General features: G+C 45.8%; 2 protein-coding genes across 5 annotated transcripts in view; one reads left to right on the forward strand and one right to left on the reverse strand.

Moving 5' to 3' along the window:
* DIAPH2 (diaphanous related formin 2) overlaps positions 1–22,384 on the forward strand; it is a 1,596,586-nt gene that overhangs the window by 1,051,138 nt on the left and 523,064 nt on the right. The window lies entirely within an intron of this gene.
* LOC137528018 (E3 ubiquitin-protein ligase TRIM39-like) lies at positions 5,744–7,300 on the reverse strand. Its single transcript, XM_068249239.1, has one exon. The coding sequence runs from the start codon at positions 7,298–7,300 to the stop codon at positions 5,744–5,746; it is 1,557 nt and encodes a 518-aa protein (XP_068105340.1).

A 22,384-nucleotide genomic window follows, 5' to 3' on the forward strand; every position in this document is an offset into this window, starting at 1 on the left:
CAGGATGTAGACTACATAATAATCACAGAGCAGTGGGTAAATGGAATTTAATTTTGTGACTGACCATCCCTATTTAAAGTGAACCTAAACTGAAAGGAAAAAAATAATTTCACTTACCTGGGGCTTCTATCAGCCCCCTGCAGCCGTCCTGTACCCGTGCTGGTCCTCAACGATCCTCTGGTCCCTTGCCGTGGCTAAATTTAGTTTTCCCCTGACTGGCCAGTCGATGGCCACCGCGCCTGCGTGGCCACGCCCATCCTTATTCACACTCCTGTCGTACGGAGTGTCCTGCCCAGGCGCAGTACAAGATTTCCTAGTAGAATGTAGTAGTAATGTTTAGCAGAACTGCCCGGGGGTGTCGCATTGGGTTATATTTTACATTGAATTCTGCACAGCAGCCATGTTAGTGCGACATAAAACTGGGGTCGTTCAGCCCCCAACAAAAATAATTGGCTTTTTGCAGTATCCTTTTATCAGGAGTGTTTACACAGGTAAAAGTGATTGACTTCTATTTACTTTACAGGAGAACTGCCAATGCTATTTAGCTGCCTTGTTTTCATAAAGTTTAACCCTTGCGTCACTGTTGGTTACACAGACAGACATTTCCTCAATCACTCAGTGCAGAGTCAGTCAGTTCCTGCTATTGGACTTTATACTTGGTTTGTTTTAAGCACGGTAAATTAGAAAAAAAAATGCACAATTGTACAATTATAACGCCAATGTCGGTATTTTGAACAATGTGTTGTGCTTTAAAGAGCAGCTCTTGTCATTCGCCAGGAAAATAAATATTCTGACTAAAGAGCTCCCAAGAAAACGCTGCAGGAAATCGTGCCAAAGAGCCCGCCGGGAAATGTAAGCGGAATATGATAATGAGGATAAATACGGGCTATAGGTCCCTTTCCCTCATTCACGTAAAACAAAGAACGTCTCGACTTCCAACAATTTCCGCTCACGCGTTTCGCCAATACAACTTACAGGTCAAGGAACTTATCGAAACCAATAGTGCCTGATCCACCAATTACCTGTCCTGCCCCGGCCTAGCGATCAGGAGTCACATGTCCCCCGACGAGAACCAGACCCCCCCCCCCCCAATCACAGAGGACGCTTGACTCCGCATCTCCATATCGCGGTCTTCCGAGAGCGCTCTACTCCATCTTCCCGGTGTTGAAATGTAATTAGCATTTCTCAAATGCAGATCAGTCTGCAGATTGAAAAATACATTATCACATCCTGAGAGTGTAAATAACATTTCAGAAAATAGTTACAGTTTTGCATCCCCGAAGGCGCTGTCTCGATGAAACGCCTATTAGATAGGCCGTGTGGAGCCTTTTGATTGGCTGTAAAGGATTTTTCCCATTATAGATATAATGTTCCACCCAAAGGCAACAAAAAAAAGAGAATCTATCATAAACAAAACTTGAAGGATGGCGAGCGTAAATCGGAGGGAAGCGTAAGCGTGCGTTTCGCTAAGTAACAATCCCATTATGCTGCATTTTTAATGACGGCTTTATATGGGGAGCATTATAGGTTTGATACATGGCCTGGCTACAAGTCTTTTTATTTATACTTGAATATGGCGTTCTTCTGAGGACGGCTTAATTTACTCGATGCGTTAGAGAGCAAATGATTTTAGTTCCATCATCCATCATAATCCATCAGCTTTCATCATTAATTATCCGCCATCGCCTGCCGAATATCAATCTGCCGCTCCCGGCGGTAATGCGTACGGCGGGAAAGCGGAGGCGGTCGGGCTGACGGTCTCCAGCGCTCGCTGGGTTATTCCGCGGCGTTCCCAGGCCATATGGACGGCATAACGCTGCCAGGGTCGCCTGGGATCTGCACCAGGTTACCCGAGCGCGGAAATGCAGGAGGAGGGGCCTCTCTGGACCACCCGAGCGAAATGCCAAGACCACCCTAACCGGAGTGTTCCATTTCATGAGGCTCACTCACATTATGAATATATAATAAGGAAAAATACTCGGTCTTTAGTTCACATCAGGAAATGGTGATATTAACTCTTTAGCAGCCAATTTACTTAGAGGCTTGCAAGTTGCTCCAGGCAGATTTATTTTACCACATTTTTTTCATGTATTATTTGTTACATTCCACTGCTTCTAATTAGTACTGCTGTAATGTGTATTTATGGCCACTTGTCACTAGGGGGCAGTGTGATACAATAACACAGGACTTCTGCTTTCAGTTTCTATATTTTCTGCTAGTAGAGAGACACCAAAGCATTCCAAGAATTTACAGCACAACCAGTTCTGCCAACTGAGGTCAAAAGCAGTACACTTATGAGTTAAAGGACCACTTATGCAAAATAACTGTAACATAATAAACCATTCAAATAAGGTGTATATTTGTCCCACTGTGAAATGCACTATAAATGTATTCTTTCCTATGTCGTTGACACTTATTATTATTATTAGTATTTATATAGCGCCGACATATTATGCAGCGCTGTACAGTGTATAAATATCTTGTCACTAACTGTCCCTCAAAGGAGCTCACAATCTAATCCACTTACAGTTGATAGTAAACATTTGAAAAATCTGACAGGTTTTTGGGCTAGTTCATCTCCTCATGGGGGATTCTCAGGGTTCTCTTTATTTTCAAAAGCACTTTCTGAACTACAGTTGCTCTGTTCAACTGCCAGTATAGCGTCCAAACAAGTAGGGAGGACGGCCTGCATCTTTCTATGGATCCTTTACACAGAGTTCTTTGTAAAAAATAAAGGAGAGACTCTGAATCCCTCATAAAAGAATGGACTAGTCTGTCAAATCTGCCATCTCTCATACAGGTCATGTCTTATTCATTTACTGTTGCTAGCCAAAGTGAGAAACTGCGACCAAACATCTCACTGTGACACAAATGCAGCACAAATGCGCACAGCACAGTGAGATACCGCGGTGCACAGATTTACAACGCACTCTAATCCTGCCTAATGTGCTGATCCAGCTGCAGAGCGTAAGAGAGGCGTGAACTGGGAATGTCATGTGATGGGGAGCGGAGGCCCCGCCCACACAGGGAGAACATTACAGCAGCTGAATGGGGGTTCTAAAAACGCATCAGATAGATCATCAGATGCATTTCTTATTTATCTGCTGCCAATCTGACGAGTGTATGGGCACCTTAAAGGAATACTGTAGGGGGGTCGGGGGAAAACGAGTTGAACTTACCCGTGGCTTGTAATGGTCCCCCGCAGACATCCTGTGCCCGCGCAGCCACTCACCGATGCTCCAGCCCCGCCTCTGGCTCACTTCTGGAATTTCTGACTTTAAAGTCAGAAAACCCCTGCGCCTGCGTTGCCGTGTCCTCGTTCCCGCTGATGTCACCAGGAGTGTACAGCGCAGGCCCAGTATGGTCTCTGCCTGCGCAGTACGCTCCTGGTGACATCAGCGGGAGTGAGGACATGGAAACGCAGGCGCAGTGGTTTTCTGACTTTAAAGTCTGAAATTCCAGAAGTGAACTGGAGGCGGGGCCGGAGCATCGGTGAGTGGCTGCGCCAACACAGGATGTCTGTGGGGGGCGGAGCATCGGTGAGTGGCTGTGCAGGCACAGGATGTCTGTGGGGGACCATTACAAGCCACGGGTAAGTTCAACTCATTTTCCCCCGACCCCCCTACAGTATCCCTTTAAGGGTGAATGGGGATTGTATCTTATTATTTATATATTGGTTGATATAGGCCCATATTGGGGAGATTTGGGGGCAATCCCAGAGGATGTGTTCCAAAGTGCCGATACTTTGATTACATCTCCAGCAGAGAGGATTGTAGGAGCTAGAAAATTTGGCAAGTTTAGACGGCGTATGATATCATCGTAGAAATTTTTTTGGGAGAGATTCCCAATGGGAGTTATGCGAGGAGTGTTTTAACACCGAACCGTGGCTGCTTTTATAGATTGGTTGTTTATGCTGGTATGTAAGGCGGTCGCCCATTGGTCAGAAAATTTGTTTAGTCTTGTCGGGTAGTTACTAATTAGGAGATTGTACCATTGAGATATTCCACCTTTGAGCAACATAGCAACATAGCAACAGCAGGGGCGTAGTAATAGCCATAGCAACAGCAGGGGTGTAGTAATAGCCATAGCAACAGCAGGGGCGTAGTAATAGGCATAGCAACAGCAATGGCGTAGTAATAGCCATAGCAACAGCAATGGCGTAGTAATAGCCATAGCAACAGCAGGGGCGTAGTAATAGCCATAGCAACAGCAGGGGCGTAGTGATAGCCATAGCAACAGCAGTGGCATAGTAATAGCCATAGCAACAACAGGGGCGTAGTAATAGTCATAGCAACAGCAGGGGCATAGTAATAGCCATAGCAACAGCAGGGGCGTAGTAATAGCCATAGCAACAGCAGGGGCATAGTATAGCCATAGCAACAGCAGTGGCATAGTAATAGCCATAGCAACAGCAGGGGCGTAGTAATAGCATTAGCAACAGCAGAGGAATAGTGATAGCCATAGCAACAGCAATAGCGTAGTAATAGCCATAGCAACAGCAGGGGCGTAGTAATAGCCATAGCAACAGCAGGGGCGTTGTAATAGCCATAGCAACAGCAGGGGCGTAGTAATAGCCATAGCAACAGCAGGGGCGTAGTAATAGCCATAGCAACAGCAGGGGCGTAGTAATAGCCATAGCAACAGCAGGGGCGTAGTAATAGGCATAGCAACAGCAGGGGAATAGTAATAGCCATAGCAACAGCAGGGTAGTAGTGATAGCCATAGCAACAGCAGAGGAATAGTGATAGCCATAGCAACCAATAGCGTAGTAATAGCCATAGCAACAGCAGGGGCGTAGTAATAGCCATAGCAACAGCAGGGGCGTAGTAATAGCCATAGCAACAGCAGGGGAGTAGTAATAGCTATAGCAACAGCAGAGGAATAGTGATAGCCATAGCAACAGTAGGGGCATAGTGATAGCCATAGCAACAGCAGGGGCATAGTGATAGCCATAGCAACAGCAGAGGAATAGTGATAGCCATAGCAACAGTAGGGACGTAGTAATACCCATAGAAACAACAGGGGGCGTAGCAATAGCCATAGCAACAGCAGGGGCATAGTGATAGCCATAGCAACAGCAGAGGAATAGTGATAGCCATAGCAACAGCAGGGGCATAATGATAGCCATAGCAACAGCAGAGGAATAGTGATAGCCATACCAACAGCAGGGGCGTAGTGATAGCCATAGCAACAGCAGGGGCGTAGTGATAGCCATAGCAACAGCAGAGGAATAGTGATAGCCATAGCAACAGCAGAGGAATAGTGATAGCCATAGCAACAGTAGGGGTGTAGTAATACCCATAGAAACAACAGGGTGGGGTAGCAACAGTGGCTGAGTAACAAAAGCCACAGCAATGGAGGTGACATAGGCATAGCCATACTAAACACAATACTGAATTTTCACAAATACACAATTTTTATGGGATTAGCAGGTAAAATTTGCAAACTTAAAATGAATCCAAAATATAGAAAAATGATATAGAAATGATTAGTTTGATGTGACATGTTTCTTATCACAGGCAGCTCATCACTGGAAGTAATACAGAGAATAGAGATTATTATCAGTGACAGATATACAAATACAATTATATATAAGGTGACAATAAATGAGGATTTCAGGATATAATGATTCAGGAAAGAAACCAGGAATTGTCCCTGGAAATCACAGACCGGTAGTAATTACTGGCAGGACAATCAGCCAATCACTATCCTCTCCCTGTGATGTCACCGGTGGGCGGAGCTCTCACACCCCCTGACTCCCCCCAGATATCTTTATACAACCTCTCCATACACCTAACCCAGCATGGAGGGGCTCAGTGAAGGTGGCAGTGAAGGTGTGGAGGTGTCTGATGGGGTCACACAGGGCATAAAAGGAGATCTGCCCGGCCTCATAATCCACATATATCCTGACTCTATCACTGGGGATCCCATTAGGTAACAGGATCTCTTTCTTGTCATGTCTCACTGAGTGCCGATTATTCTTCCTGCACAAACCCCAGGACTTGTTATTCCATCCAATCAGTGACTCCTCCCATTCTCCTCTCCTGGCTATACTGGGGTAACACATCCCGACTCTCCAGCAATCTGATCCCCCAACATCCACTTCCCAGTAATGTCTCCCTGAGGAGAAACTCCGGCTGCTCAACACCTGAGGCCAATCCTGAAATCTCTCTGGTGTTTCTGGGCGGTTCTCTCCTGGTGAACAGGATGCAGATTTCCTGTCATCTGATATCTGTAGATAATTATTAGCTGTGGTTACATCCAGTAATATGTCTGCAGGCTTTCCACAGATTGCCTCATTTACCCCAGACATGATATCAGCCAGTCCTGTGTGTAATGTGTGTGAGATGCCGGCCACATCCAGATCCCCTCCATCATGGAGCTGCTTATCGTGTCTGTCCTCCGTGTCACACAAGTCACCTGTGTCTGATTCCTGTAAGACAGTCAGTGGATCAGTCATGTGACACAGCTCCTCAATGTGACGCATCTTCCTGGACAGCTCCGCCTTCTTTATCTCCAGCTGTCTGATGATGTCATCATAGCATTGTACCTGCCTCATGATGTCACTCAGGACTCTCTCCTCCAGCTCCTCCAGCCGTCTCCTGAGGTCTCTAAACAGGGCAGTGACTCTCTCTGTCTCACCAGCTGCTTTTTCTTGTGCTTTTCTCCTGCGTTCCTCCAGACTCTGGACTCTTTTCTCAGCCTTCTCTGTCTCTGCCATCACTGTCTGCAGATCATTCCTCAGCTTCTCCTTCTTCTTCTCAGAGGCCTCCTGTAGTGTCTCCACCTGGTGTCCCCGATGTTCTCCATCCAGTCTGCAGGACACACAGACACAGGCAGCATCCTCAGTGCAGTAATACTCCAGGATCTTCTTATGGACGGAGCATTTCCGCTTCCCCAGGTCAGTGGTGGGAGGCAGTAAAGTGTGTCCCCCTGACCTGTCATGTTTCCTCAGGTGATGATCACACAAGGAGGTCTCACACTGCAGACAGGATTTAGTAGCAGGAACAGGAAAGTCACAGTAATTACAGAAGACCCCGGTCTGCTCCTGAACTGTCTCTGTAGCATGTAAACCTTCACAGATATTATGTAGAGTTGTGTTCCTCACCAGCTCAGGCCTGTTCAAGTATCTCTTCTGACATTCAGGACATTTATATTCCTGTAGATCCTCCTGATGGTCCCAGGCTTGTGTGATGCAGCCCCGGCAGAAGCTGTGGCCACAGGGCAAGGTCACAGGATCTCTATAGATCTCCATACAGATGCAGCAGCGGAGCTCAGCAGTCACATCAGCAGACGCCATTGTCACACCTGGAACCTGATGAGCAGGTTAGGTTAGGTATCTCTCTGTCACATGACAAGCAAGGTGCAGCTTGTCACACATTTGTCAGTGATTAACTCTGTCACTGTAAGGGCCCATTCACACTTGTGCGGGAATCGAGCGATTCCCGCTCACGGCAAACCGCTAGCGGTTCTGCAAGAACCGCTACACAATGTAGCGAGTGGCAGTGTTCTCACTGCCGCGGTTGCGGTTAGCGATAACCGCAACCGCGCTGCATGCAGCGGTTTGCCGGCGACGAGCGTTCCGCGATTAGCGATCGTGATTAGCGTGCACAGCACGCTAATCGCGATCGCTCCAAAACCGCCGCAGTGTCCAGTGATTTTTCCGCGCTAATCGCGGGAAAATCACTCCCGCAAAACGCCGGCGGTAATCGCCGGCGTTCTGCGGTTCTAAGTGTGAATGGGCCCTAAGAAACACTTAGACACCCATAGATTATACTGTACAGCATTATATAGCAGAAAAGAAGTGTCAGGGACTATAAGCACTACATGGAGGGTGTTGCAGAGTAATGAAAATTAGGGCCAGGTTTGTACTTTGTTTCACCCACCAATCCCAAGTCCAATGGAGCCATCCAGCATCTCACAGTCATGGGCTCTTTCACATTAGGGCAGACTTTCTGCGTTAACGCAAATGGAAGCCGTTTGCGTTAACCAAGGTAAGATGAAAGTCCATAGACTTTCATTTTACCTTTCACACTCGACGCTGCGTTTCGATGCGTTGCGGTTCCGACGCACCCGGGCGCAGTCTTTCCTCCAACGCACCCGCGAGCCGGCGTTTTCCGTCGGGTTTAATTACCAGCTACCGCCGCTGATTGCGTCGCACCGCAGATACCCGACGACACGCCGCAGGCAGACAACGCGTGCAGGAGAACGGCTACTGTTTGCGTTGTCTGATGTGAAAGAGCCCTAATGTCCTACCATATAATTACCGTATTTCGCACCGTATAAGACGCTCCGGAATATAAGACGCACCCAGGTTTAGAGGGCAAAAACCAGGGAAAAAAAAATATACATACTAAACCTGATGCGTCCATGTTCCAGGAGCGTCTTGTACATGTTCTAGCGCAAATGGTGTCCTAGTGTATCCCCATGTGTCCTGATGTGTGCTCCTGTGTAACCCATGTCTGCCCCATGTATCCAGCGTGTCTGCCCCATGTATCCAGCGTGTCTGGCCCATGTGTCTCCCTGTGTGTCTGCCCATGTGTCCAATATGCCCCCCATGTGTCCAATATGCCCCCCATGTGTCCAATATGCCCCCCCATGTGTCCAATATGCCCCCCCACCATGTGTCCAATATGCCCCCCATGTGTCCAATATGCCCCCCATGTGTCCAATATGCCCCCCATGTGTCCAATATGCCCCCCATGTGTCCAATATGCCCCCCCATGTGTCCAATATGCCCCCCCACCATGTGTCCAATGTGCCCCCTCATGTGTCCAATATGCCCCCCATGCGCCTCCTGGCCCCCCGTGCTGCAGAGCATAGATAGCTGCAACTTACCTAATCAATGCGCCTGCGGCGACGTCAGACCTTCGCGCTACCCCCCGCTAGCCTCCTCTCCCTCCCCCTCGTCTTTCCTGCCCCCCCCCCCCCCCCCCCCCGCGCTGGATGCAGACATCGGACTCCACGCTACCTCTCGCTCTTGTGTCCGGCTTGTATTGATGACGCGTCATACATTCCAGCACGGGGGGGGGGGCAGGAAAGACGAGGGGGAGGGAGAGGAAGCTAGCGGGGGGTAGCGCGAAGGTCTGACGTCGCCGCAGGCGCATTGATTAGGTAAGTTGCAGCTATCTATGCTCTGCAGCACGGGGGGCCAGGAGATGCAAGGGGGAAGCGGACAAAAAGGCAGGGAATCCCCAACATGGCGGCGGGTCGTGTCGGCGTGCGTTCGGAAGTTGGGGATTCCCTGCCTTTGCCGTATAAGACGCAGGGACTTTTTCTCCCCATTTTTGGGGGAGAAAAAGTGCGTCTTATACGGCGACAAATACGGTATTATTATGTATTTACATAACATTAACATCTCCTGCAGCACTTTACAGAGTACATAGCCATGTCACTGACTGTCCTCAGAGGAGCTCACACTCTAATCCGACCATAGTCATAGTGTAATGTCCTACCATATTATTATTATGTATTTATATAGCGCTGACATCTTCTGCAGCACATTACAGAGTACATAGTCATGTCACTCACTGTCCTCAGAGGAACTCACACTCTAATCTTACCATAGTCATAGTCTAATGTCCTACCATATTATTATTATGTATTTATATAGCACTGACATCTTCTGCAGCACATTACAGAGTACATAGTCCTGTCACTGACTGTCCTCAGAGGAGCTCACACTCTAATCCTACCATAGCCATAGTCTAATGTCCTACCATATTATTATTATGTATTTATATAGCACTGACATCTCCTGCAGCACATTACAGAGTACATAGCCATGTCACTGACTGTCCCCAGAGGAGATCACACTCTAATCCTACCATAGTCATAGTCTAATGTCCTACTATATTATTATTATTTATATAGCACTGACATCTTCTGCAGCACATTACAGAGTACATAGTCATGTCACTGACTGTCCTCAGAGGAGCTCACACTCTAATCCTACCATAGTCATAGTCTAATGTCCTACCATATTATTATTATGTATTTATATAGCACTGACATCTCCTGCAGCACATTACAGAGTACATAGCCATGTCACTGACTGTCCTCAGAGAAGCTCACACTCTAATCCTACCATAGTCATAGTCTAATGTCCTACCATATTATTATTATGTATTTATATAGCACTGACATCTCCTGCAGCACATTACAGAGTACATAATCATGTCACTGACTGTCCTCAGAGGAGCTCACACTCTAATCCTACCATAATCATAGTCTAATGTCCTACCATATTATTATTATGTATTTATATAGCACTGACATCTCCTGCAGCACATTACAGAGTACATAGTCATGTCACTGACTGTCCTCAGGAGCTCACACTCTAATCCTACCATAGCCATAGTCTAATGTCCTACCATATTATTATTATGTATTTATATAGCACTGACATCTTCTGCAGCACATTACAGAGTACATAGTCATGTCACTGACTGTCCTCAGAGGAGCTCACAGCCTAATCCCTACCATAGTCATAGTCTAATGCCCTACCATATTATTATTATGTATTTATATAGCACTGACATCTCCTGCAGCACATTACAGAGTACATAATCATGTCACTGACTGTCCTCAGAGGAGCTCACACTCTAATCCTACCATAGTCATAGTCTAATGTCCTACCATATTATTATTATGTATTTATATAGCACTGATATCTTCTGCAGCACATTACAGAGTACATAGTCATGTCACTGGCTGTCCCCAGAGGAGCTCACACTCTAAGCTTACCATAGTCCTAGTCTAATGTCCTCCCATATTATTATTATTATGTATTTACAGTGGTGTGAAAAACTATTTGCCCCCTTCCTGATTTCTTCTTCTTTTGCATGTTTATCACACTTAAATGTTTCTGCTCATCAAAAACCGTTAACTATTAGGCAAAGAAGACATAATTGAACACAAAATGCAGTTTTAAATGATGGTTTTTATTATTTAGTGAGAAAAAAACCTCAAAACCTACATGGCCCTGTGTGAAAAAGAAATTGCCCCCTGAACCTAATAACTGGTTGGGCCACCCTTAGCAGCAATAACTGCAATCAAGCGTTTGCGATAACTTGCAACGAGTCTTTTACAGCGCTCTGGAGGAATTTTGGCCCACTCATCTTTGCAGAATTGTTGTAATTCAGCTTTATTTGAGGGTTTTCTAGCATGAACCGCCTTTTTAAGGTCATGCCACAACATCTCAATAGGATTCAGGTCAGGACTTTGACTAGGCCACTCCAAAGTCTTCATTTTGTTTTTCTCCAGCCATTCAGAGGTGTATTTCCTGGTGTGTTTTGGGTCATTGTCCTGCTGCAGCACCCGAGATCGCTTCAGCTTGAGTTGACGAACAGATGGCCGGACATTCTCCTTCAGGATTTTTTGGTAGACAGTAGAATTCATGGTTCCATCTATCACAGCAAGCCTTCCAGGTCCTGAAGCAGCAAAACAACCCCAGACCATCACACTACCACCACCATATTTTACTGTTGGTATGATGTTCTTTTGCTGAAATGCTGTGTTACTTCTACGCCAGATGTAACGAGACACGCACCTTCCAAAAAGTTCAACTTTTGTCTCGTCGGTCCACAAGGTATTTTCCCAAAAGTCTTGGCAATCATTGAGATGTTTTTTAGCAAAATTGAGACGAGCCTTAATGTTCTTTTTGCTTAAAAGTGGTTTGCGCCTTGGATATCTGCCATGCAGGCTGTTTTTGCCCAGTCTCTTTCTTATGGTGGAGTGGTGAACACTGACCTTAATTGAGGCAAGTGAGGCCTGCAGTTCTTTAGATGTTGTCCTGGGGTCTTTTGTGGCCTCTCGGATGAGTTTTCTCTGCGCTCTTGGAGTAATATTGGTCGGCCAGCCACTCCTGGGAAGGTTCATCACTGTTCCATGTTTTTGCCATTTGTGGATAATGGCTCTCACTGTGGTTCACTGGAGTCCCAAAGCTTTAGAAATGGCTTTATAACCTTTACCAGACTGATAGATCTCAATTACAGTACTTTTGTTCTCATTTGTTCCTGAATTTCTTTGGATCTTGGCATGATGTCTAGCTTTTGAGGTGCTTTTGGTCTACTTCTCTGTGTCAGATAGCTCCTATTTAAGTGATTTCTTGATTGAAACAGGTGTGGCAGTAATCAGTCCTGGGGGTGACTACAGAAATTGAACTCAGGTGTGATAAACCACAGTTAAGTTATTTTTTTAACAAGGGGGGCAATCACTTTTTCACACAGGGCCATGTAGATTTGGAGTTTTTTTCCTCACTAAATAATAAAAACCATCATTTAAAACTGCATTTTGTGTTCAATTATGTCTTCTTTGACTAATAGTTAACGGTTTTTGATGAGCAGAAACATTTAAGTGTGACAAACATGCAAAAGAATAAGAAATCAGGAGGGGGGCAAATAGTTTTTCACACCACTGTACATGACCATGCAATATGGGCTGGTTAGGTAGGCCCAGTAATACAAGTACAGGCTGTCATAGGACAGGAGCACACAATCCTGTAGATTACACTAGGGAATGGAGGACCCTGCCAGAGGCTTACAATCTAAAGGGTGGGGTGGAAACACAAGGTGGGGCTGTTAAATACTCATTAGAGAGTTACTGTGTGGTAGGAGGTGGGTAGGCCATCATAAAGAGGTGGGTTTTGAGGGCTTGCTTGAATGAGTTGAAAAAAGGGAGGAAGTCTGATGGGTGGTGGAAGGGCGTTCCAGAAGGTGGGGGTGGCTTTTGAGAAATCTTGCAGGCGGGCATGGAAGTGGGAGATGCGTGGGGTGGTGAGGCGAAGGTCGTTGGAGGAATGGAGTGGGCGACCTGGTGTATACCTGTGAATAAGATGTAGGTAGGGCAGGTTTTGTGCACAGATTTATACGCCAGGCATAGAATCTGCCTGTGTGTGTTGTGCGGTGGGGGTGGGGTGGGGGTGTGGCCTGGGTAGTGGGGGCGTGGCCTGTGTGTCTGTATGTTCCTGCACAATTACCCCAGACATGATATCAGCCAGTCCTGTGTGTAATGTGTGTGAGATGCCGGCCACATCCAGATCCCCTCCATCATGGAGCTGCTTATCATGTCTGTCCTCCGTGTCACACAAGTCACCTGTGTCTGATTCCTGTAAGACAGTCAGTGGATCAGTCATGTGACACAGCTCCTCAATGTGACGCATCTTCCTGGACAGCTCCTCCTTCTTTATCTCCAGCTGTCTGATGATGTCATCATAGGATTGTGACATCATCTCTGCCTGCCTCATGATGTCACTCAGGACTCTCTTCTCCAGCTCCTCCAGCCGTCTCCTGAGGTCTCTAAACAGGGCAGTGACTCTCTCTGTCTCACTAGCTGCTTTTTCTTGTGCTTTTCTCCTGTGTTCCTCCAGACTCTGGACTCTTTTCTCAGCCTCCTCTGTCTCTGCCATCAGTGTCTGCAGATCATTTCTCAGCTTCTCCTTCTTCTCCTCAGAGGCCTCATCCAGTGACCTCATCTTATGTCCTACATGTCCCCCGATCACAGAGCAGGACACACAGACACAGGCAGCATCCTCAGTGCAGTAATACTCCAGGATCTTCTTATGGAGGGAACATTTCCTCTTCCCCAGGTCAGTGGTGGGAGGCAGTAAAGTGTGTCCTCCTGACACATCATGTGTCCTCAGGTGATGATCACACAAGGAGGTCTCACACTGCAGACAGGATTTAGTAGCAGGAAAGTTACAGTAATTACAGAAGACCCCGGTCTGCTCCTGATCTGTCTCTGTAGCCTGAAAAGCCTGACAGATATTATGTAGCCTTGTGCTCCTCACCAGCTTAGGCCTGTTCAGGTATCTCTTCTGACATTCAGGACATTTATGTTCTGTTAGATCCTCCTGATGGTCCCAGGCTTGTGTGATGCAGCCCCGGCAGAAGCTGTGGCCACACGGCAAGGTCACCGGATCTCTATAGATCTCCATACAGATGCAGCAGCGGAGCTCAGCAGTCACACCAGCAGACGCCATTGTCACACCTGGAACCTGATGAGCAGGTTAGGTTAGGTATCTCTCTGTCACGTGACAACCAAGGTGCAGCTGTAAGGTACAGACTAACCAGCAAGCTCATGGTGAACCAGAACTCATTGGAGTGTGTGAGGGGCTACAATGGTCCTAAAAGCCCCCTTACTAAAATACTAAGGAAAACAAAAGTTTGCTTTCTTAAAACAGAAAGAATTTGTGATAATTCAGGTTGGAGTGAGCTTGAGATGTCTCCCAGTGCATCACTGCTGAATATATGCAAATTAACCATTAATACCCTTAGAAGCTAAACACACCTCCAGAACCGCTGGAATGCAATGATGTGTCAGCTTGTAAATTTGTACAGAGCCATAATAATCCAATATGCATACAGACTGTTTCTGATTGTTTGATCCTCATCAGTGCATGGCATAGATTAATTGGGCTCTGTGGAGTAGGGCTTGTAACACCGAGAGGTACAGACTACCCAGCAAGCTCATGGTGACCCAGAACTCAGAGTGTGTAAGGGACTATAAACAATCAGAAACAGTCTGTATGCATGTTGGATTATTATGGCTCTGTACAAATTAACAAGCTGACACATCATTGCATTCCAGCGGTTCTGGAGGTGTGTTTAGCTTCTAAGGACAACAATGATTAATTTGCATATATTCAGCAGTGATGCATTGTGGGAGACATCTCAAGCTCTCTCCAACCTGAATTATCGCAAATTCTTTCTGTTTTAAGAAAGCAAACTTTTGTTGTGATTCCTGTAAGACAGTCAGTGGACCAGTCATGTGACACAGCTCCTCAGTGTGACGCATCTTCCTGGACAGCTCCGCCTTCTTTATCTCCAGCTGTCTGATGATGTCATCATAGCATTATACACACAATGATAAAGACAGCGCTCCTCTTAACAAGTTCCTTAGATCTGTAAAACAATGAACAAACTGCACATAGTGCGTTACTGTGACTACTGCCAGTACTTTCACTCCCCAAGTGAATAGTGATGCACACGTGATGAAACTTCAATTGTGACCACAGCAAACTCTCCCGCAATAATATCCGCTCACCAGATCCTTTCCACCTCCGATCCAGGTGGGTCTAGCATTTGATAATCAATAACCAGGCTGCTGCGGCTTCCATCACAAGTCGTAACTCTTTAATCCAATAGCCATGTAAAACAGATGATAAAAACGCTCATAGCGTAACCTATAAAAACAACAGTAACGTGCCTGCGCTATCCAGCGCACTTGCATGATCTGAATGGTTAATGCGCCTATCGGGCAGTTCAGCGGTTACCCCCTCTTTGGTGGCGTCCCGTCCCTCCACCGCTGCGTATCCGCTGTTATAATCCAATAGCCATGTAAAACAGATGATAAAACCGCTCATAGCGTAACCTATAAAAACAACAGTAACGTGCCTGCGCTATCCAGCGCACTTACATGATCTGATTGGTTAATGCGCCTATCGGGCAGTTCAGCCCAGCGGTTACCCCCTCTTTGGTGGCGTCAACGTCCCGTCCCTCCACCGCGGCGTATCCGCTGTTATAATCCAAAAATCCCGGCCGGCCTGCCAAGCACTTCCACAAACCTCGTGACGTCAGATGCATCTGACTCCGCCCTACGCGTTTCTTCCGTTCGGACTCATCAGCAGCTGACGTCACTGGTGCGGCCGACGTCTTTTATAGCTCCGAGTTCCGCCTTCCATCCAGCTAAATGGAACGCTCTTTTCGTCGCATAATGACGTCAGTGGAACGCAACTCCTCTTTCCCCTCCTTCAATAAACTTTACTATCCCTAAGATTTTGACACTATGAGGATATGTGCTCCACCTAAGACGTCCGCCATCTAGTGGCCTTATTACTAACTACTTGCCTCTAACAAAATACATTGTCCTCGCAATATAAAATTATCTATATACAATTACGGTATATAAAACTGATTTTTATCCACTATTCTTATATAAAATAGGATATTTGTTTGGAATTAAATATATTATAGTTCACTCTACTATAGAAGATGTGCATTAATTCTACACAATCGAATTTCATATTATCAATCTATGTGAAATCATTTTCAATGGTTGTTTATGTCTCCTTGTATATTCATTTGATTTGCCGTGCAAAAACTGGTGATCAGAAAATTTGGAATTGATTTAATTTAAAATTCATAAAAGCCCTTTATTTTTTATTTTTTAAAAATCCTATCCATTTCTATCATGCTCAATACCAGTCCCAACCGCTGGGCCTCCCTACCCGATCAGTCGGAAATCCATCAATGTTACATTTTGATTAAAAATCCATTAATACAAATCAAGTGTTATGCCTCTAATACCTCTGTTTACATGCTCTTTACCTATCACGGAAAACAGCCACAGAGGGATAGTTCTGTGTTCCTTATATGTTACTACCCTGTCCCCAGTGACCTCAAACGATCCCCTAATTAAAATGTCAATGTAATGGTGGGACCCCTTATCTTACCTTAACTATCGGCATAGTGACAGTGTTTAGCCCAATTAATGAATGATTATCCCACCTAGCTATTCCTACTTCTCTAAATATCATTATTGATGAAGCAATTAAGGTCAAATTCAACATTCAGACCCCCCGGTGTGAGTGTTTTTAAATGATAAATCCAACGTCCCTCAGCCTGGGAAATGTCCCTCACTATACTGGAACCCCTCCATTTTCTTATATGGGCTTCGATCCCCATGAATCTCAACCCTTTGGGGTCACAGTTGTGAACTAAACGGAAGTGGTTCGAAACATTATGGGTCACCAGACCTCTCCGGATGTTTGCCACATGTTCCCCAATTCTTTTATGTAGCTTTCGTGTGCTTCGTCCTATGTATTCCAGATTACAGGGACACCATAATATATATATAACTCCTTTTGTGTTGCATGAAATGCATTGCTTAAAGGGAACCTAAACTGAGAAGGATATGGATTTTTCCATTTAAAATAATACCAGTTGCCTGGCTGTCCTGCTGATCCTGTGTCTCTTAACACGTTTAGCCACAGCCCCTGAACAAGCATACAGATCAGGTGCTCTGACTGAAGTCAGACTGGATTAGCTGCATGCTTGTTTCAGGTGTGTGATTCAGCCACTACTGCAGCCAAAGAGATCAGCATGACAGCCAGGCAACTGGTATTGTTTAAAAGGAAACATCCATATCCCTCTCAGTTTAGGTTCCCTTTAATTGGATGTTGCCTACCAGTATTTTTTGCAACAATGGAGGTACCTTTCTGGGGTTTAGCCTCAATGCACCCCTTGCATCCATGGCATGGAAAAAGGCCTGTTTGTCCCAATAAGTCTGTCCCCCCTAGTTTGGGGTGGGTCAATAAAACGAGACACTAGCTGGGATCTAAGATTGGGCGCTTTCTTGTATATGAAGCCCGGATTCCTCAGTACTACTTTATTCAGAGTCCCATCCAATTGCAAAATACTCCAATGTTTCCTAATTATTTGCTCTACATCTTTGTGTTGACCATTAAAATCCAACAGGATGTCAAATTCTCTGTTTTTGTCTTAATGGTAGTTTGATTTTCCAATAAATGTCTCCTGTCCATTCTTTCTATCTGGTTGACCAGGTTTTGTAGCTGAATGTTGTCATATCCTTTGTCTACAAATCTGTCAACCAATATTTGACTCTGCTGTTTAAACTCTTCAACCTCTGTACAATTGCGTCTAATACACATCAATTGGCCTTTGGGAATATTATCTAGCCACCTCTTATGGTGGCAACTCCCCTTTGGTATGTACCCGTTCTTATCTGTAGATTTAAAAAACGTCTTAGTACTTAGGCCATTTTGTTGCTTGGTTATGACCAAATCCAGGAAATCCACCTGTTTGTGGGCCTTATTGAATGTTATTTTAACAGGTGTCCAATGGTCATTCATTATTGTACTGAAATAATCTAATTGTTCCGCCGAGCCCCTCCAGATAAAGAACAAGTCATCAATGAACCTATTCCAGCTCACTATGTGTCTGGCTTCTGTTTTTTGTAATATTTCTTGTTCCCACTTGTCCATGTAAACATTAGCGAGTGAGGGAGCAAATGTTACGCCCATGGTGCATCCTGTTGCTTGTAAATAGTATGTATGGTCATACCAAAAATAATTATGGTGTAATGCGTTATCCAGCAGCTGCAATATGAACTGGACTTGTTGGCGTGTTAGTTCTGCTTGCTGTGTAAGAGCTTGTTCCACTACCTCCATTCCCTGTTGATGAGAAATGATAGTATATAGAGACGTCACATCTCCTGTGACTAAAATATCATTTTCCTCAATCTGTATGGTTTGCAATTTCCGTAATAGATGTTTGGTGTCCTTTAAAAGGTAAGGTAGTGTTCTTACTACCGCCTGCAGGGAAAAATCTATATACTCTCCCACCCTTTGCGTGAGGGAGCCCACCCACTCACAATGGGTCTCCCCGGGGGGTTCTCAACATTTTATGTATTTTAGGATTGAAGTAGATCACTGGTATTCGGGGGTTAGTGGGTAGTAGGTACTTTAATTCATTAGTAGAAATAATGGTGTCCTTTTCACCTTGTGTTAATATGTCTTTCAATACTCTCTTATATTCTACAGTAGGATTTCAAATAATTTTTGATATGTTTGTTGATCACTTAATAGTCGATGCATCTCTCCATTATATTGCTGTCTGCTCATCGCTACTAACCCACCCCCCTTATCAGCCGGATTTAAAATAAGGTCTTTGTTTTCTACCAATTCCATGATTTGTTGACTTATTATTCTCCCATTTTTTTGTGTTTTTATATCCAATCTGTCTAAATCTTGAAGAACTGCTCGTTTAAAAGTTTCAGTAGTACTCTCTTTGGACTGATCCTGTGGGTTGAAGAGAGATCTATTTTTGACTCCAGTGTGAATATATTCTTGGGGAGGGGGGTTAATCCTCGTGCTGGGACCCCCTTTGTTTAGGAAGTATTTATTTTGGTTCAATCTCCTTATGTATTTGTTTATATCCAAATAAACTCCTAATTTATTAAGTTTCTTTGGGGGGGAGGGGCATAATTTAGGCCTTTGTCCAGCAATTTAAGTTGCTGGGCAGTTAGTGGAATCCCACTTAAATTGAATATGCCCTCCCCTTTTATTTGTGTCTTTTTATGTCTCTTTCTTCGGCCTCCCCTAACTCCTCTCCTGTTCTTTTCTCTCCCCCCCCCCCCCTTCCCTTTCTCCGGCCTGATATATGTGGGGATACTGCCACCTGCTCCTCTGATCCACCCCTAAAAAACGGTCATCATAATCTGCCAATTGGTCATACCGGTTAGTTGTGGGAATGTCTGCATATAAATATTCTTCATTCCTATATGTTCCATCTCCCCCTCTGTGTCTGAGATTGTAGTGCTGTTGCCCATATCTTGGGCGATTTTGGGGGTGTCGGGGAGCAGTTGGTTGATGTGGGGTTCTTTTATACCTCTGGCGGGGTGAGGGTGGTTCCCCCCAAGCTCCCCTGGGGGAACTTTCCCCTTCAAACTCCCGAGGTTGCTCTTGGGGCTTGTTCCCCCCCTTGATTAATTCCTTGATTGTTATTTTGTTGATCCTCTCTAGGGTTATCCGATGGATTGGGGATTGAATTAGATTCTTGTGGGGGCTGCAGGCCTTGTACTTTGGGTGGTTTACAGCTTTGCCATTTATAGGCTTTAGGTTGTTTATATTCCCCGCAATCATTTAGGAACCTCTTTTGTCTGATATCAATAATTTCTTTCTCATTCCTCACTAATATTTTAGTTAACTCCTCCATATGTTTCTTATATGTTTCATTATCTTTGCATGGTTCCATAACTGCCTATAATTGATCAATTTCCCCTTCCCACCTATCCAATCGCCCCTGCTTTCTCTTCACCAATATGTTTAGCAAATCTACTCCACTTTTATTAAGAAATTCTCCCATCTCCCTATCATTCTCTTCACTGTTCTCTCCATCATTAACCAATATGTCCCATCTGTATCTTTTGGGTACTAGATCTTCCTCTATATATCTACCCAAAATGGCAATATCCCACCAAGCTATCTGCTCCTTAAAGTGAACCAGAGACGAAGCACCCTTGTGTATTTTACCATAGAAATCAGTGGGAACATTAGAGAAAACATTTACCATGCTCTCTGTTCCATCCTCACTGCTAAAAGTGTCTGTTATATAGCTGAGATAAGAATCCCGGACTGAGCATTGATTCTGGCTTTGCTATAATGACTCAGCTATAATGATTCCTGAGCAAAGCCAGCAGGGGGCAGGCTTGGACTTGAAGACAGCAAAGAACACAGTCTCAGCTATAATTATTCTGTAGCAAAGCCAGACCGACTGCTTAGTCGGGATTCTTATCTTAGAGGTGATAACAGGCAAATTAAACAGAGAACAATGTAACAAAGAGCAGATTAGGTGTTTACTGTCATGTTCCCACTGATTTATAAGGTAAAATACATGAGGGTGCTTCATCTCTGGTTCTCTTTAAGCAAGAGGTTATGCAATTGTTTAAAATTCCCATCTAGTGTCTCAACTTTCATAGGATTATGACATCATCTCTGCCTGCCTCATGATGTCACTCAGGACCCTCTTCTCCAGCTCCTCCAGCCATCTCCTGAGGTCTCTAAACAGGACAGTGACTCTCTCTGTCTCATCAGCTGCTTTTTCTTGTGCTTTTCTCCTGCGTTCCTCCAGACTCTGGACTCTTTTCTCAGCCTCCTCTGTCTCTGCCATCAGTGTCTGCAGATCATTCCTCAGCTTCTCCTTCTTCTTCTCAGAGGCCTCCTGTAGTGTCTCCACCTGGTGTCCCCGATGTTCTCCAGCCAGAGTGCAGGTTACACAGACACATGAGGCATCCTCAGTGCAGTAATACTCCAGGATCTTCTTATGGACGGAGCATTTCCTGGTCTCCGGGGAGGTGGTGGGGGCACATAAGACGTGTTCTGGTGCCTTGCTGTGGACTCTCAGGTGTTTATCACAAACAGAAACGTCACAGTGCAGACAGGACATAACAGCAGGTACAGGAGAGTCCACACAGCAAGTACAATGGACTCCGGCCGCCTCCTGATCTGGCTCAGTAGACAGGAAACGCCCTGCTATGTTCCTCAGAGCAATGTTCCTGTGTAGTCCAGGCCGCTCCTTGTACTCCTCTCTACATTCAGGACAGGAATAACCTGCAGAGCTCTCCTGTGAGTCCAGCACACGATCAATACAGACCTGGCAGAAATTGTGACCACATCTCAGGCTTACAGGCAGTGCAGCCATCAGGGGGGAGACAACTGACACTGCAATGAGGGGCCCAAAGCTTCTGCCATGCACATTTTTCGCCGCAGCGCACTTCACGCACGGACATGGGGGTGGGGTGGCTAGTGGGCGGGCAAAGCAACCAGTAGGTGGGCCCAGGGAGGGGGGGCCCAGGCTTGATGATGTGCGAGGGGCCCCAAAATTTCTGATGGCGGCCCTGCTTACAGGATCTGTATAAATGGTCCGACAGACGGGACACTCCAGCTCCTCGCTGAGATCAGCAGACGCCATCGCTGGCAGCAGGAGAGGAAACCAAAGTGAAAGTCTCTGATTCTCGGAATCCAGAACAACCAGTTACTTATTATTTGCCTGGGGGAGGGGTGACGGCAAAGCTGCTTTTTTGTAGGCAGCACAGAGACGTACGGGATTACACTCCCATCATACTGCACTAGCTTCCTGGGCTAAACTACCACACAGTCTGCATGAAGTCTGCATATTGTCCTACTATAAGCGACATATAGCAGAATGCAGTAGAGCATACCTCCCAACTTTTTGAGATGAGAAAGCGGGACACTTAAGCCACACCCCTGACACACCCCCTGACACACCCCTAGTCAAATACATGTATATATATATATATATATATATATATATATATATATATATATATATATATATATATATGGGTGAGGAGGTGAAAAAATGATGGAGGCCCCAGCCGGCGGATGCGGTGTGTGGGGCGATGTGTAAGATACTGTCCCTCCCTCCCTCCCTCTGAATGTGCCCCCCAGTGTCCCCCTGTATGTAGAGTATAAGAGCGCAGCATAGCGGGCAGTCTTACCATTCCTCGTCGCGTACCGGCATCTCTGGCTCTTCGCTTCCTGCTTCTTGTGACGTCACAGGAAGTAGATGGAAGCCAGAGATGCCCGTACGCGAGGAGGAATGGTAAGACTGCCCGCTATGCTGCGCTCTTATACTCTACATACAGGGGGACACTGGGGGGCACATTCAGAGGGAGGGAGGGAGGGAGGGACAGTATCTTACACATCGCCCCACACACCGCATCCGCCGGCTGGGGCCTCCATCATTGTTTCACCTCCTCTGCCTGCCGGGACACAAGGAGGGGGGGTATCCCGGGACAGCAGGACCCCTCCCCCAACCCGTGACCGTCCAGACGAATCCGG

Source organism: Hyperolius riggenbachi, chromosome 8 (assembly GCF_040937935.1).
Source record: "Hyperolius riggenbachi isolate aHypRig1 chromosome 8, aHypRig1.pri, whole genome shotgun sequence".
NCBI classification, from domain to species: domain Eukaryota; kingdom Metazoa; phylum Chordata; class Amphibia; order Anura; family Hyperoliidae; genus Hyperolius; species Hyperolius riggenbachi.

Excerpts from the sequence above, each read along its gene's own strand:
- LOC137528018 (XM_068249239.1), bottom strand. The coding sequence starts at position 7,300 with ATGGCGTCTGCTGATGTGACTGCTGAGCTCCGCTGCTGCATCTGTATG.